Below are 17,044 nucleotides of genomic sequence, written 5' to 3'. Positions count from 1 at the left end.
GGGATGCTGACCTGATGCATTTTGAATAAGGATCAGATGCTGTCCAACACCCACAGAGCTGCGTGCTGCACTCATCACCCCATGCAGAAACTCTGCTCATTCACTACCCCGAGGAACTGTTGACTGAAAGCCTTTATATGGCTTAGAAGATCTGTGGTATAGAGCAAGTTCACTATGACTGGTGTCACTTGGGTGCATCTTTCCAAGGACACGTCAGCCCCAGGACCATCCCGTGGATACACTGTCCAAAGAGATGCAAGAATTGAATACAGGAAGAAAAGGCAGAAGGCTCCTTGGGCAGTGGAAATGGTGTGAAGGGGGTCACAGGGACACCTGTTTCTGGGGCAGGCAGGGCAGCATGTGGCAGCAAGTGCCTGCACAGACGTGGCTGTTACCTGAAAAGGATGTTTCTGCCATGGATGCAGCTGTGTAAAAGAATCACAGCAGTGGGTTTGCTGCAGGACTTCAAGTGTTGTGTCCTCAGCAATGAGAGTGCTAATCAAGTCCCTTGTTCATGGTCCTGCTCTGTGGCCAGGGTTTGGGTTATAGACTTGACTCATTGGCCTCTTTTGGCAGCGCACATCTGTAACACTCTCTGTACTATCTCTGTGGCACAAACCCAGCACTACTGGTAACCAGCTATAAAATGGTCATAGCAAAGCACATAGCAGCCAAGTATAATCAACTGACACATAAAATGTGTTAGCCTCTTCGATATTTTCCCAGAGTATTTACTTTTCTGTGAATATCAGGTTAATAAAGATGTTTAGCACAACCATATGATTGCAATAATATTGGTTTATAGCTGGGTCTTCATGTTGGCTTTGCTTTGAGGAGAAGGGGAGGGAAGACTCTTACAGCATTTTCTTTCCGTACTATTAAAAATTTTCATGTTAGAAAGGTATGTGACACAGGAATACATGCAGTTATTTGTGACAGTAAGTCTCTAATCTGCAGACAACTAACCAAAAGAAAACTAATAATTTAGCCAACATTATTGGCTTGGTTTATTGCAGCCCATCAAAGGAAAATCCACACCTAAACAAGCTGCTGAAATCACGGGCATCAATACCTCAATATCTGGTCGCTGATAAAGGTCGGTCCAGCACTGTTTGCATGGAAACGTTTATGAGAAAAGAATCAGTTATTTCACTTAACGGGACCCCAGAGCCTGTTTGCCTTGCCAGCCACGTTTACCTCTGAGCAGCTCGGCCTTGGCTGGAGTGAGGCTGTCTTGCACTGCACAACACAGAGAATAACATGGTGGTTTTGTGGGGCAGCAGGCTCCAGATTGATACATACTGCTTTCTTTTTATGAAATATACTTTGCCCAGCTCCACATGGAGAAGCGCGTCTGTGAGACGGTCACCACAGACAAGCAGCTTTGCCTGGATGGAGGTTTGGTCTTGTCCCGTGAGTCTGAGATGTGGAGAGGTCTCAGCATTGTCCCTGCCACTTCCCCTCTCCTTCCCGGGGTGGAAAGAATCCCTCTGTGCAGGCTGCTCCTCCCCAGCCCCTGGCCGGTGTTAGGAGATGGTACAGCAGCAATGAGTAAAAGCCTGGGGATTTATTGGTGTGATTGCCTGTAGGACACTCTTTGTTTTAACTTGGGTGACGCTGTCAAGAAATGACTCTGTGGCAGCTCACCCATCCTCAAAGATCTGATTAGAAAGATACATTTTTTTGCAATGTCTCATGCCTGCAGACAAAATGGATATTCAAAAATTCATTTGTAGACTTTCGTTTTCTTGAGCACTGCAAATGTTTTCAGCCAAACTGTACTTTCCTCCTTTCCAGCATTTCCATGGAAGAATAAAAACCATTTCCCGGGCTGCTCCTCTAAAATCTCCGGGACATGCTGGCATTCAGTTTGTCACACCATCAGCTCCTCTGTTTATATGCTTAAACCAGGACCTAGAATGTCAGTGTTTGCCAGTTCCAGGCAGGACTAGTTTTCTACATGGCTGCATGGCTGCCTAGTGCAGCAGAGGCCAGGACCCAGTTTCATACCTCGATACAAACACTTATGGGATGGTAATGATCCAGTACACTGTAAACCAGCTCGTGTGTTGGCAGGAGTGTGTAAATGTGCCCAGAGCATGTGTGTTGTACATAACACCCGGTAGCAAGCTAAGATGCATGCTTGGAGCTGAGGTCTGAAAGCCACCAGCTGCCCTGGGGTGACAGCAGTCTCTGTCCCAGGGCAGGGGCCCACCATGAGAGGCAGCCTTGGGGTGGGATTGCTCGTTTGTGCTACCTGACCTGTCAAATCGCCAGGAGACAGCCAAGCCCAGCGCCGGCTCTCGGGCACAACCTGGACGGGTCATCCACAAGCTCTAGCAGTGGTGAGGAGCAGCTCCCTGACTCCCAACACAGCAACCTGCCTTCCCTGTGCGGGCTCACTCGCCCCTGCTCCCCAAGGAGATGCCAGAGCACAGAAGCACCGCAACAAGCACCTGCTCTAGTTTCTTGCTGCTTATGGAGACTGAAACCCATGGCCAACCCCTGCCCTTCTTACCTCCAGTAAGCACAGGAGGGTGCAAGCCACAGTGCTCCAGGTGAGGCCGCACCAGTGCAGAGCAGAGCGGGACAATCACCTCCCTCGCCCGGCTGGCAATGCTGTGCTGGATGAACCCAGGACACGAGTGGCCCTCTTGGCTGCCAGGGACACTGTTGGCTCATGTTCATCTTGCCATCGACAAGAACCCCCAGATCCTTCTCTGCAGAGCTGCTTTCCAGCATCTTGTTCCCCAGTCTGTACGTACAGCCAGGGTTGCCGTGTCCCAGATGCAAAATCTGGCATTTGGCCTTGTTGAACTTCATGCAGTTAATGTTTGCCCAGTTCTCCGGTTTGTCCAGATCCCGCTGCAGGGCCTTTCTGCCTTCAAGAGTGTCAACAGCTCCTAAAAACTACTCAACATAATGCTACAAAAGCAAGCAGAAACAGGATAAGTAGTACAGACACTTGCCCTCAGCCTCATCTCCTGGGTCAGCCATGAGGAAAGGGTCTGGTTTGGAAGGATGTCATGAGGCTGAGAGGGGTGCAGAGGCACAGGGCACCCCAGCAGCAGGGCTCCAGCACCCACCAGCACCCCACATCTAACAGTAACAAGTCCCACAGAGGCTTCACCACGAACCCCAGGCTGTGATCAGGGTGGGTAAGTAACAACCGTCATAGCAGAGCCACAACATAACAAATTCACAAACATGTGACTGGTAATTATGCTACTTGCCGTGCTTAAGTGAAGCTTAATAAGATGGAAACCCCATCTCTAAGTATTTATAAAAGATGATACTAACCTATTAGGAATTAAATCTTCCTTAACAGCCCTGTGTTTCCTCAACTGTGCTGCGAGGATCACAGTGTTCCTGCAGGTAGGGGCCTCTGCAGAAACACCATTTCAGCACAGAGGAATAGCTGTGCATGAACCATGCTCTGCTTATCCTTACGGAACAGCTTGCTTAACTTATACCACCTGCCTTCTGGTGTTTCTGGCCAGTCTAGTTCATTAAGTAATTAGCACTTGGGCAAATTCCCAGTGGCTTTTCCTGCACCAGAGGGCTGTGCTGCTGTTCTGCTGGGACCAGCATCCCTCCAACCAGTTTATGATCAATTTATGTCACGGTGTGGCCTCGGGCTGTGCTGCTCTTGTGCATTTAAATGCCAGCACCTGCCTTCCTACACCTGAATCCTGAAGATTAGTGGTGATGGGCCATGTCTACAAAAAAGGCCCCAGTCACAGTTTTTCAGAAAGACCTTTAGAAATAGCCCAAATATTCTTGAAATAAGAGGTGAGGTTGTTTTCTATTTTTTCTGCTTTGCTTGAGGAGAATATCTTCAGCCAGTGCCCACCAAAGCCAGACCTTGGCTGCGGGTTAGCAGCATGGCTGCTTGTGCCCCTTCCCGTGGCAAAGCTATGTGTTTTTTCACTCAGGACCTTTCTGCAAACAAGGGGAAATATTCTCAAGCATCCTGTGTTCCATTTTCAGAAACGGCACAGACGTTTCTGAACAATGTCTCAGAGTCCAAAGCACTGTAGCTTCTTTTGCAGAAGAGATCTCAGGTTATCCGCAGTCATCTGGGTGCTTGTTGTTTGTTTTTTTTAAGTGCTCTCGAGCTCCTTTGGATCTGAACTGATCTGTGGTCCACAGGAGGCTGAAGCTGACACACCGAGAGCAAGGAAATGCTTTGGGTTTTAGAAGCATTTTCTGCAGCTGACAGTACACGTGGGCTGATCGATTAATTCCCCGGGAGGAGCACTAGCTCTGCAGCAGGGAGGAGCAGATGGGCATCGCTCATCAGACTGCTGCCTCCTGTAGAGGAAAGGTGTTGCAGAGCTCTTGCTACATGAACCAGCCCTAGATGATGTTCTCACTCTTTATCCTGTGGTTTCTGTCCTTCCTGGTAGTTGAAGGAGACTGGGATGGTGGGGCTGTGTCACCTGTCCCAGCCTATGTTGCAGCAGGTCCATGGGCAGAGAGGTATGCGTGAGGGTCTGGCTGCTGTGCCGAGACCCCTGAGGGTCCCTTTTTGGGATTCTCCTGGGCTCTGTGCTGCCATGGTGTGGAGCTGCTCACAGAGCTGTAGCGGTTCCTTCTTCCCTTTCCCAGATGACCAGATGAGAGGGATTTCTCACCCTGGGTGTTCTCACAGGACTCTTAAAGGACTTGTCCCCCTGTCCCTGGGCAAGCAGGAGGCTGTGGGAGCCCCATCACATCACAGCCCAATGCTGGGGCCATGCAGCCCCCATCTCCTTGAGCAGATGGGGGCCCTGGTCCTTCAGTGAGCATCCCAGGGATGACACAGGTGCCCTGCGAGCCCTCTCCTTCAATGTCCATCCTCCCTGGGGACTGGGGTGACCAGCACAGTTCGGGTGAGACCCTGGGAGGCTGCTTTGGCTGCTGCACGCAGTTTACTGCCGTTTTGCAACCTCTTTTATCTCCTTCCCGTCTCTTAAAAAATAAATAAATAAAGGAAAGAAAAGAAGGGGAGAGCTAAGAATAGAAATAAATGGTAAGTGGAAAGTATGAGATGCCAAACGCGGGATCTGACAGGGAAAGCAAAAGTGATACAAATTGCTTCTGTTCTCCTGACAAGAGCGCGTTCCCTGCCGGAGGGACCCGCCGGGGCTCTGCAAGGCGGGGAAATGCCGCCACCTCCCGACGCGCAGCCCGACCCGGCCGCGGGGTCCGGCTGCCGCCGCTTTCAGGTTTCGCCATCGCCCAGGGCCAGCAGGGCATGAAGCGGTTTATGGTTAGTCCCGGGATAAAGCCAAACCGAGCACGCTGTCTGCAGGCACCAAGGGCACAGAAATTATACATCATCAGCAATCTGCTAACCTGCAGAGGTTGATCAAATGTTTCCTGACGGTGGGTGTGAGTGAAACAACAGGGGCAGACAGGGAAGAAGCAGCCTTTCCATAGACATAGCCAAAAGGAAAACATTTATCTTTTAATTAAATTTATTTCATTATGACTACATTTTTACTATTATTCTTGCACTGAAGAAAGGCAGAAAAATAAGGTGGCAAATGTGGGGATGAACAGATCTTACTGGTCAGAGCAAAGGGGCATATATAGTTCTTCCAAAGGCTCGTTATCTGCAAAGGGAGAAGGAAAAGTTCAGAAATCGAAAGGGTGGCCATCCTTTACATGCAGATGAAAGCCTGCTGGCGGGTTTGCCTGCCCACCTTCAGCTGTCCCGTGCCAAACAGAAAGGCTAAAACATCCCCATTGACATGGCAGGAACAAAGACGACAGCTGAAAACACCATCCCAGGAGTGGGGCTGGTCACTGCAGTGAGTGGGGTGCAGGGTCAGGGTGTTTCACCTGTTGGGACACTTGGGAACAGCTGAGGATCCAGTTTTGCATCCAGGAGGGGGAATCTCTACTAGCAAAGGCAATAACATGTACCAAAGGAGCAGCATCACCCCACAGTTGGGCTGGGGCAGCCATCATGGCTGATACCAACCAAGGAGACAGGGTGCTTTCCTGGAGGCTCCCCTGGTGCCAGCCTTCCATCCCAGAGCCTGGCTCCAGCCCTGTGCCATGCCATGGTGGTGACAGTGCTCACCCAAGCTGCAAGTGCTGCTCTGGTCCATCCTTGATGGATTGGGCAAGTGCTGATCACCTCCCACTCCTCTGCTCTGCCTTCCCTGGGGGCACGGGCAGACAGAGCTGGTGCAGAGGGCTGTCCTTTGTGCTGGTAATCACAGCGCTCTCCCTCTCTCTCCCTTTCATCTGTTAGATAAAGCACTGGAAGCTGGAAGATCCCAGCCAGCACCCATGGGAGACAAGCACACCGAGCCGCTTTGGAGTGCCCAGCCACACTTCAGAGCCTGCTCCGACATGGGGCGATATTTTTGGATCCCAACTCCAGCAACCCGCTTTTCACTGAAGAGGGTCCAGATATGTATTTTAAGAAGCATGGACCTTCTCTGGAATTAGTGCTGCCTGGGCAGAGTGGGGGTGGCTGTGGTCCCTAACCAGACAGGGAGGCAGCCAGGGGCAGCCGGAACACAGCACCACTCCCCATCTCTCCATTACAGAGAAAGTAGGGGCTGAAATTTCTTTGCAGCAATGCTAAGAATAATATATATATATATATATATATATATATATATATATATATATATATATGATCAAAAGGCGTGTTTCGTCTCTGGGGATTGCGAGTCTGCTGAAGGTTTGCTGTAGGAAATAAGAGGAGAAGAGCTGTTTTGGAAAGGCTGAGAAACAGCGGCGATGTGCCACTATTTCTTGATAGCTTTCTGTCAAAGGCAGCCTGTAGTTTGCTAACCAGCTTTTAATGTTTTAAAGCATGGTGCTAGTTAAAAGTAGAAGGTTTGCAAAGGCCTTTTTGTTGCGCTTAGATTGGAATAAATGTTTTTAAGGGCATTTTAAGCACAAATGAATCAATACATCCTCTTACTTCCATCTGACGAATGGGAGGTAAAAGCAGAAAAAGAGAGCTGTGGGCAGGACGAGCAAGGAGCCACCTTCATGTGCCCTTGTCTGTACTCATGGGTATTTTACCAGGGCCAGCCCATGCTGTGGCCCCCGTAAAACCAGCCACAAGCACAGGTGAAGGCTGCAGTCTTGGGGACGGCAAGTGGGTGCTCAAGAGCAGCACAGAAGCAGCAGCAGCCAGCGATGGAGCCAAGCGTGGCTCACTGCTGGCTCCTTCCCTCCGCGGTCCTGGTTTGTGCAGAGCTCTGCTTCCTTTCATGTAATCAACAAATTAGTTTCTGTAATTTACCTTACAAACAAGACACTCATATGCTTGCTTCCACACCCCCCCCCCCCACCTTTTTTTTTTTTTTTTTTAGAGGTTTAGCAAGCAAACAGCGGGAGACCAAAGAATTAAAGCCATAAAGTAATCTGCATATAATCAGTAATTACCATGAATCAAACCCTCCTTCATTTCAGCTGGTTATTATTTCCCTGATAATGTAATTCTCTGCACTGACAAAACTAGGAAATGCTCATTTTCACCAGAATGGCAAATAATTTCCTGCTGTGAACATAATACTCTATCAAGCAGTTTAGTGACCACATAAATTCAGCTAATGAAATTTATGTGAGTGTAAGGACTATTAAAATCAGGGGGGAAAATGCTAAAGTAATTGCTTCCATGTGTGTTGGGCCACCAGATTTCTGTTAAACACCTCTGTAGAGGTGTCAATGACTGTGCCAGTTCTGAAGAGTTGCCATGGATGATGGCATGGTGCTCCAGCAGGACTTCAGTTTAGCCCAAATGCAGGTGATGGCCACGTGCAGCTGCAGCCATGTGAACCCCTTTGGTTTGCCCCTGTGAGACCTGTTCAGGCACAGAGGGCACTGTGGCCACCTCTGGGGCAGAGCCGTGGCCATGATGCTCCCAAAACCACCTCCTGGTTGCAGGAAGTGTGTAGTCAGCTTTGCCACAGTTGTGGGAGCTGGTCTGGCTGTGCCCTGTGTTTGTAGAGTCCTCCAGAGACACTCACACCCTGGGATTTTGCAGGCTGCAGAGATGTGGCAAGTCAGTGGAAGGTTTCAAAAATGGAAGAGCCATCCAAGCCTGGTCTGAAAACCGCTGGATTTAGGGTTGTAACTTTTCTGTGCAACCTTGGAGATCTCCATCAGAGTGATCCACAGAGATGAGCTGCCTGGGAAGCTCAGGTACATTTGGTTTCTCCCAGAGCTGGGCTCTCCCTGTGGAGGAAACAAGGAGCTGAGTTGCTGCTTTCAATTTCTGATTTATCCAAAGGTGATTCATTGGCACCAAAACTCCTGCCAGAAGGCACTGGGGCGCAGTCAGCCATGTGCAGAACAAAGCATACAGAAGCAAAGGAATTATCCTAACGTTTTCTAATTAATCACTGCTGAATTACTGCCGGGAGTCCTGCTGGCCAGCAAATGATGTTGACTCATGGGCAACACCTGACCCATTTGGGAGCATTGCTAACTTCTTTGTGCTTTTAAAATCTAGAAGACACATCCCTCTTTGTGAGGGAGGGTGGTCTCACATTGGGCTGCTTGACAGCTCCTCAGCATCTGTGCATGGGGCTGTGTTGGCCATGCGTCCTGCTGGTGATGTTTACAAACTGGTTTTGCCAAAGTGCAGTTGGGAAAATTCAGCCTATGCTATTTGCTTGGCCCAAAGGGGCAGAGCTAGAGCTCCACAGGCACGCTGACACCTGGGCTGCACGCTGCTCTCTCCTGAGGTTAGCAGGCTTGGGCAGTTTGCTGGAGTTATTTCTGGCTAGTAGTCAAGTGCAAAATCAAGCTGTGCTAATACAACACTGAGTGATGTGGGGCAGCTTGAGGAGTCCTCTTCTGAGATTTTAAAACTGTGATGAAGAAAATGACTTGCAGAGGTGTGAAAGTGGCTAAAATGAAGTATAAAACTGTACTGAAGGGAGACAGGTTTTTAAGCTTTTCTCAGAGAGATACTGCCATGAAGCTGTTTGAAAATGACACAGGTTTTGCAATTGGAAACACTCATTAAAGGCATTAAAATGAGGGGGGAAATGGAAACAACCTGTAGGGGGGGAACCTCAACTATCCTGTATCTGAAAGTGAAACTATTGAACCCTCAGAGAAAGAAACATAAGGAGGGGAATATTCAACCAATTGGTGAGAGACACTTGATATCTACTCTGATCCATACCCAGATGTTCCCAGCTGCCAAAAGGAAGGTAGCTGGAGCAGCTGTCCAGTGCTCTGCCAGGTGGTGGCTGACAGACCTTGATGAAGTCCTTAGAGCTGGCAGCCAAGTCGCTCCTGGGAGCGCTTGCTCCCTGGATGTGTGCTGTCAAAACCAGCTGTGCTGCCAGGAGCTGGCTTTCTAAGCACTTAAACCTATCCCAGCTCATTACAGTTGGATCAGGTGAGGGAGTGCTGGCCCAAGCAGCTCAAGGGGCAGATAGGGGGCACAAATGTCCACTAAGTGCTGAGGATGTACCTGAGAAGCAGCTGGGAATCAGTAAGGTCCATCTCAGCTGCAGCCACAAAGGGTGTGTGAAATGTCTCCCACGGGAAGGCTACCGCCCCCCAGAATCGTTCAAGTGGGAAAAGTAGTCAGGAGTGGGAAGGAGAGGGGAAAAAACAGCTGAGTGTCCCCAAAAAGGGAGTGTGCTGTTGCTGTCCCTGGCCTCTGGTTTGAGTCCTCTCCTGGTGTTCAATGATGCCACCCGTGAAAGAGAGTGAGAGAGGATAAAACTCTTCCGCTCTACCCTGTAGCTGAGGAGAGAGAGAGCAGACACTTGATGGAGCTCGAGTCGAATTTCCGTCAGATCTTTTGCTGATGCAGACCTCAGCTGCAGAGGTTGCAGCGAGGCTTTGCCTCTGTGTCTCCTCTTGGAACTGCTCTAGTTTGTGCAAATGCCAGGTTTTGGGGTTTGGACTCCTGACATGGTACTGTACTGTTATGGGTACACCGCTTCAAACTAAAAACTTGGCATTGCCTGGCTGTTGTGCAGGGGTTTCTGCACCATGCTCTGAAGCTGGTGGTGACCCTCTGCTCCCCATGATGATCCATGGGCTGGTGAGACGGGGATGTGGCAGCCCACTGCAGAGCCTGTGTTTCTGTCTGTGTCCTTGGAGCTGGCTGAGGGCTCACAGCCACCAGGTAAAGCTTAGAGTCATAGAATTTGGGGTTTGGGTTGGAAGGGACCTTCAAAGGTCATCTAGTCCAACCCCCTGCAATGAGCAGGGACATCTCCAACTATATCAGGTTGCTCAGAGCCCCATCCAGCCTGGCCTGGAATGTCTCCAGGGATGGGGCATCTACCACCTCTCTGGGCAACCTGGGCCAGTGGTTCACCACCCTCATTGTAAAAAATTTCTTCCTCAGGTCTAGCCTCCATCTCCACTCTTCTAGTTTAAAACAGTTACCCCTTGTCCTGTTATAACACATCCCTCTTCAGGGGTGGTTCCAGCATCATGGAGAATGCTCATCACAATGAAACTGGGGCTGTCAGTACCTATCTGCACGCCCAGGTCCCACGCACCTTTTGAAGCTGACTCTGCATTGGTCCGTGAACCCATCAGACAGGCATCCACCTGAGTGCTGAAGAGTGCACCCCTGTGCCACATGTAGGGAATGATGATTTGATCCATGGAAGGCCTTTCTTAGATGCCTCCTGCTTGTTTAATTCTAATTTAATGGGAGATTACGTAATCCCTGAATGTCTAGTATTTAATGGTTGCTGTTCACAAAGTAACACTAAAAAAAGAACCAGAATTATGTCTCCTTGTCACTTTTGTTTCTTCAGTACTTGTCCTCTTCCATTTATCCATTTATTTTTGGCCTGTCCATGATGGTTGTGCTATTGTTACTACATAATCTTTTCATAAAAACTCTTAGTGACCAATTTTACACCTCCCTAGTCTTCTGCTCCAGTTCTGCCACCACATACCTTTCGTTTATTCTTTCCCTGCTTTTTATTTCATTCTCTTTTCCCCATTTTGCAGTAGGAGAGGTAAATCATTTTTAACTGTCCCAGATTACAGTTCAAGAAAGGTGTGAAGTTGAACAAAGGTTTCCCTTGACTTATATTGAACATTACTGATGCGTTATTTCTGTGGCAGACTTTGAGTCTTTGATTTTAACCAGCTGCTGTAAATATACAGAAGTAAACAACAGAATCTATAAACAGTTCAATACAGAAGACTTGATTTAGTACCTTACAAGACAAAGCAATCAATAATCTATTACACATCTAATCATGGGCATGAATAGCCCAGCAGGCCTCTGAAGAGCATTCCACCAAACGAGAAGGGCAGTTGGAGACCACAGTAAGAGGGACACAAATCACTGGGATGGCAAATGCATCGCTTGGAGTAGAGCTATAAATGCAAATATTCAAATTCAACCATCACCTCTCGCTACTAGTGAATCACGCTACTGCTATCTGGAGACTAGTTGCTATGGCAGAAAGCTGGAGCGATGGCAGAAGGCCAAGAATCCTGCCTTTGAAATGTTCGCTGAATTTAACTCTTGACTTTTCTCAGACAAGGTTCATTACTTTGTGTGACCGTGTCATATTAAATGAGTGGTCTGTCTGCCCTGGGTACCAGTTTGGAGGGGATATTATTCATCACCGGGACAGCAAAGCAGATCAATAACAACCATTTGTCAATAAAGATTCTTTTTATACCTTCAAATCCAATATGTGATATATAGCTGCGGGCATGTCAGAACTTTTTTTCTTCCTGTTTTGTTTTTTTGTTTTCCTATCTCCCTGCCTTAGGCAAGTTATACCCAATTCACAGCACCTCAGAGCACATGTACAGTTTGCGCAGGGGTGCTGGTGCCATGAGATCCTCTGCTACATCTGGGGCACAGGCACGCTGCTGCTGCTCTGTTTAAGGGACAACATGGGCTGCTGTCTACAATATCCACCAGGAAAAACAGGAGCTTAGAGGCTTCAGCAAGGAACAGGTATAAACATCAGCTGAAAAGTAATTTTGTGAATGGCAGGACTACTTACTTGTGTAATTTAGGCACAAGCTCTTCTGTCAGCTCTCCAAAGTGTAGATCTGTCTCCCTGCTGAAAGGGGAGCAGCAGGTTTATACTGCACTTTTACTTGAAGACATCAATCCCTTTCAGCCGTGTAAATGAGATTTCTCACTTTTAGTCATTCGGCCAGATTTGGCAATTTAGGATTACTGAGATCCAAGGAAACACCTAGATTAAACATGACCAATAGCGATGCTTCTGCTATTAAGAAGGACACGCACACTCAAAGTTAACTGAGAGTGGCAGAATAAACCAGAATAAACACCGTTATTGTGAAGACAACTATCAAAGAGAACAGCACGTAGAGAAGAACTGCATCCCTAGTTATACAGATCCACAAGTCATGAAGAGGATTTTTCTCCTGCAAACATAACAAAAGGCATTACTGTTGCAGTAGAAAAAGCCTTGAATATAGTCAGCTACGCACAAAATTAGAGTGCTGGCTGAAATGGTAACAGTTGGAAGGGCTGCTCTACGGTGTTCCAACTCCAGCTTGTACCTCTGGCTTAGCCCAGTCCGAAGAGCAGGTTAATAACCACAACTCTCTGAATTGCTCTGTAGCCTGTAGAACAGGGGTGTCAAACACATTTTCACCAGGGGCCACATCAGCCTCCTGGTTGCTTGCAAAGGGTCAAATGTAATTTTAGCACTGGATACATGTAACTACTCCTACACTTATCCAGTCCTAAAATTACATTTGGCCTTTTGAAGGCAACCACGAGGCTGATGTGGCCCCTGGTGAAAATAAGTTTGACACCCTCACTGTAGAACATTTCATGTTCCACCTTCAGAAATCTCGTTTTGACTTTCAACACTTGTTTTCCTCTTTTACACAATTCCATCTTCCAGGAACAGGTTCGCAAGGTAAGAGTGCTCCTGCACTCTGACACTTCCCCTCTCAACAGGCTTTTAACTGTGTGCTCAGACTTCAAGGAGTTATTCCAGAGAAGGAAATACAAAAGCCCTGCACAACATGCAGTAGACACTGCTAGACAGCACTTGAAAATGACTCTGCCATATCACCCATGTTCTTTGTTATCTTTCATTAACCATGATTTTCACTGCAGTATCTCCCCTTCTCTTTTCAAGATACATTGATGGTGAAGTTGTTTGTTTTTAAAACCTACATCATATAAGCCACGAACTTATTTTTTTTTAAACTAATGGATCACAGTAAGATTTCAGTTTTTTTTTTTGTAGACATGCATATAGATGTCATTTGATGATTACATACTTTCTTGTTTAGGATGGGTCCTTATATCAAGTGCAGAATATATACTGTAATTTTTTAGACCACAGATTAAATCTTCGAAATCCAGGTATCCCTCAAGTATACCAGTGAAAAGCAGGCTTCCCTGAAAAATCAACAACCAGGAACATTTAAAATGAACCATTTATTAAATCAAACTTATTTTAACAGTTACATAAGTTACACAGCATGTTTAAGTCAAAAGATTTCACAAGAAAAAAAAAATTAAACTTTTATTATGCAGGCAAAAATAGTACCACACAATATGTACCTGGGAGGGAGGAAGGGAAAGGGAATCTCTAAACATTCAAATAAGGCCATAATTATTTAAAAACAACAATAAAACAATAATAAAACCCCCAAAAGATCTGTTTTCCTTTCAGTGTGTTCAGTGCTGCTAACTATATGTACTTTTAGGGTACAGATGTAATCGAGGCAGTGGTATCTTGATAGCTAGGTTTAATGTTTTAAAACATGATCAGAAGTGGAATAAGGCTTGTTAGTACATACAGCTGCCCTTGGAATGTCAATCTCAGTTGCCTTCATTAACTTAAAATTCACAAAGTGCACAGTTAAGATATGCCAAAAAACTGAAACTGCTACTCTACCAACAGCTGCCCATGCTTAATACTTAGTGGTCTATTGAAACAAAGAATGTTCTTTCAAAAAAGATGTGTAAGAAAAGCCACCGTAAAACATTTAGTTTCGAAGATGCACTAGGAGCTTTTTGTAAACTGAAATGTAGAAAAACATGGATTAATCATGTAAAGAAAAGAATACAAAAAACACTAGAAATGACCATCCAACTTTCAAAGAACAAGCACCACAATGGACATTAGCATTCAATTTTGCAGTGTACAGCAGTGTAATAGTTCTACTCTAACCAATCCACTTCATCGAATTCTGAGTCATCTTCTGAATCGCTGTATTCCACAGCAATGCGACGAGAAAGTATAGTAGCAACATCGTTCTCGATGCGCTCATGCTTAGCTTCTTGTTCACGCTGCTCTTCGACTTTGCGTAGTTGAATACCTAAAGAACATCACATCACAAACGTGTTACTCTCCTCCTTTATAATTATTGGAAGTATCTAGGTAATGATTCACAAAATGGTTCGCAAGCAAAAATGAAGGCTGAGGACATTGTCCTCCTCAGATAGAAGTTTTCCGTTAGGTTTTTGGAGAGGAATGTTAGAATTGCAATGGCAGGCTAGATCACCAGTGTTTCTACTACAATATCTCGCTTCTGATTTCCAACTAAAAACACACCCGCTTTTTTAGCACCACCGTAGTGATTAAGCTATTTTACTACTTCCATTTCCAAACAATTTTTATACTCTCTCTTCATGGTCTCAATCAAAAGCTACAGCTATTTGAGTATCCTAACAAGATTTCTTGTAACTCAGTTTTGATCATGTAAAATTTTGTTTCAGGATAAAGTATTACTTAAAGATCAAACACAAAGGAGAAACTACACATACCGATAGTATGACTAAGTTAAATCCAGTAACTTTGTTGAAAACATGACAAAGATTACATATTTTGGTTTTATGATACCACAGACTGACAGAGTCTAAATACGATCTACATTCTGTACTTAATATTCTCTGTTGTCAACTGACAGGCAACATGAACACAGGTCCTCAGCTGGAATTTAAGCCGCAGTAATTTGAGCCTTTATTTCTCATGCAAGGCTTGATCAAAAGCGTTTTCAGGAATCACCTAACTTATACCAGCAGGCTCTCCTTTATTAGTTTTATTTTGCTGACAGTCTCTACTAATGCTCATGCACCACTGTTGTAGTCAACTGTTGTTGATACTACTTTAGATTCAATGATGTTACCAATTCCTGTGCATATAGATGCTTAAAAAATATTTTGAGTTAGCATTATAGCCTGTCTACTGACATTACAGTATCATAGTATCACTGGAAAATGCCGCCCTGCACCTCTGCCAGGGGCACCAGGTGATGTAAAGCTGCTCCGCTGCTGCGTTGAGACTTGTCAAGATTAGGTGCTTAACAGGTTTAAGCCTTAAGCAATGATTTCTGAATGTCATTCATATGTTGTTGTAATACACTGGTACGTGATCAAAATCCCCACGTCAATTGATCTGTTCTGCTTTTATCTAACAGTCTATGAAAAAAAAAGGGGTTGTCTTCTACATAATTTGTAGGTTAGCAGAAATAGCTATATTTTCAGGTAAAAAATGAAGAGAGAACCTCCACAGATCATCTATAAACACGTGTATTTTTTTAAAAAAAAAGTCTAACTTCCACAGAGAACCAGTTGTGCCATCCAGACTAGACATCTGATAAGTGCAATTACCAATTGACAAAAATCTGTCTGCTTGGCAATACATAAGCTGTAGAGAACAGAAAGCAGAAACAAATTTAAGATGCGTTCCTCTAAACTAACTTCTTACACAAGTGAAATATTCCATCTCTCAAAGCTAATGCGTAGCAAGTCTCTGAGACCATGTCTTTTGACCCTGAATAGCCAAACGTTACCTTTCCGTATCGCTTCCAGCAGAACGCTTCTAGCATCGCTGATGACAGGAAGAGTTGAAGGATGGCGCTTGGGTTCAGGAGCAGGAACCACTTGGGACGGTGGAGATGGAGGCATTAGGGGGGGATGAGGGACAGGGACAACGGTGGTGGGAGGAGGGTGCAGAACAGGAGGAGGGTGAGAAAGGGCTGCAACTGTGACAGGAGAAGAGGGTCGAATGCCAGGAGGAGGCAAGGGAGGAGGTGGGGGTGGTGGAGGAAGTCCCTGTACTTCAGCTTGAGGAGGAACTGGGTGAACAGGTACAGCTTCGCACACAGGGGCAGCTCTAGCGACAGGAGGAGAGGGTTGTGCCAGGGGAGGAGCGATGGGAGGTGGAGCTGGATGTAGGACTCCAGGAGCTATTTGGAGAGGAGCTGGTGGAGGTGGCACAGCTGGGGCCTGCAGAGCAGCTGCGGGAGGGGGTGGGGGCGGTGGGACTGGGGGTGGAGGAGTGGAAGTCATAGCGGCTCTTAATGATGAAGTTGACAAAGCAGACGGAAGAGGTGGTGGTGGGGGAGGAGGAGGAGTGGGGCTCACAAACACTGGTGTTCTGCCTGTTGCTGGAGACTGGGGACGGTTTTCTACCAAGCCAGTAGTAGAACTGAAATATTCAATAACAGAAAAAAGTGATTAGAGCTGGAGAGTGGAAAAATATTAATAGATTCATTTGTGCAACTTAAGAATATTGAATGCTGGGCACTAAAGAGCATTATGTACTATGACGACTTCAAGGTATTCATATCTCATATACAAGGAAATCTAATTCTCAGTGTGGGGTATGGATCACGCTGCCAGAAGACCTTTGCTCAAGTTCAGCTATTAACTGAGTTTACCCACATCTGTATCAAAGGTTTCCTATACTTGTATTATTACCCACCTCCCATCTCTAAGTAAACTCATTATTTTTCTGAAGTAAGAGAACTAGCAGTTGGCCAACTGCTTCAACTCACAGAATTTTAAAAACGAAACAAACCAAAAAACAGTACAAGCAATGAGGATGAGTTACATTTGAAGTGAGTATTTGAAGTCTGATGATTGGGTGAGTGATGCCAATAACAAAAGTCATCAATTCTGTGTACAGAGAGGTATATTTATATGCTAGATACTCAACTGCATTGCAATGAATAGGTGAACTGAAGAAAACAAAAGGGAGCAGTAACATTATTTTCCTGAAAGACCACTAGAGAATTTCTTTCAGCAGTTGTGGAAAATTAATGTAAAGAGTTATGCATTTCTGTGTATAAT

General features: G+C 46.1%; 1 protein-coding gene across 8 annotated transcripts in view; it reads right to left on the bottom strand.

Annotated features, from left to right (window-relative positions):
- Nucleotides 1–13,380: 13,380 nt before the first annotated feature.
- The window catches only part of WASF1 (WASP family member 1), a 92,546-nt gene continuing 88,882 nt past the window's right edge, over nt 13,381–17,044 (bottom strand). For all 8 annotated transcript variants that reach the window (XM_065834663.2, XM_065834664.2, XM_065834666.2 and 5 more), the window contains 2 exons: nt 15,763–16,400; nt 13,381–14,286 (listed from right to left, as the gene is read on the bottom strand). In XM_065834663.2, coding sequence (XP_065690735.1) covers nt 14,129–14,286; nt 15,763–16,400 — 796 coding nt within the window. In that variant the 3' untranslated portion in view covers nt 13,381–14,128. The remainder of the gene's footprint in view (nt 14,287–15,762; nt 16,401–17,044) is intronic.

The sequence above is a fragment of the Patagioenas fasciata genome, chromosome 3, assembly GCF_037038585.1.
Source record: "Patagioenas fasciata isolate bPatFas1 chromosome 3, bPatFas1.hap1, whole genome shotgun sequence".
In the NCBI taxonomy this organism is placed as follows: domain Eukaryota; kingdom Metazoa; phylum Chordata; class Aves; order Columbiformes; family Columbidae; genus Patagioenas; species Patagioenas fasciata.
This window is presented reverse-complemented; position numbering and strand designations above follow the sequence as displayed.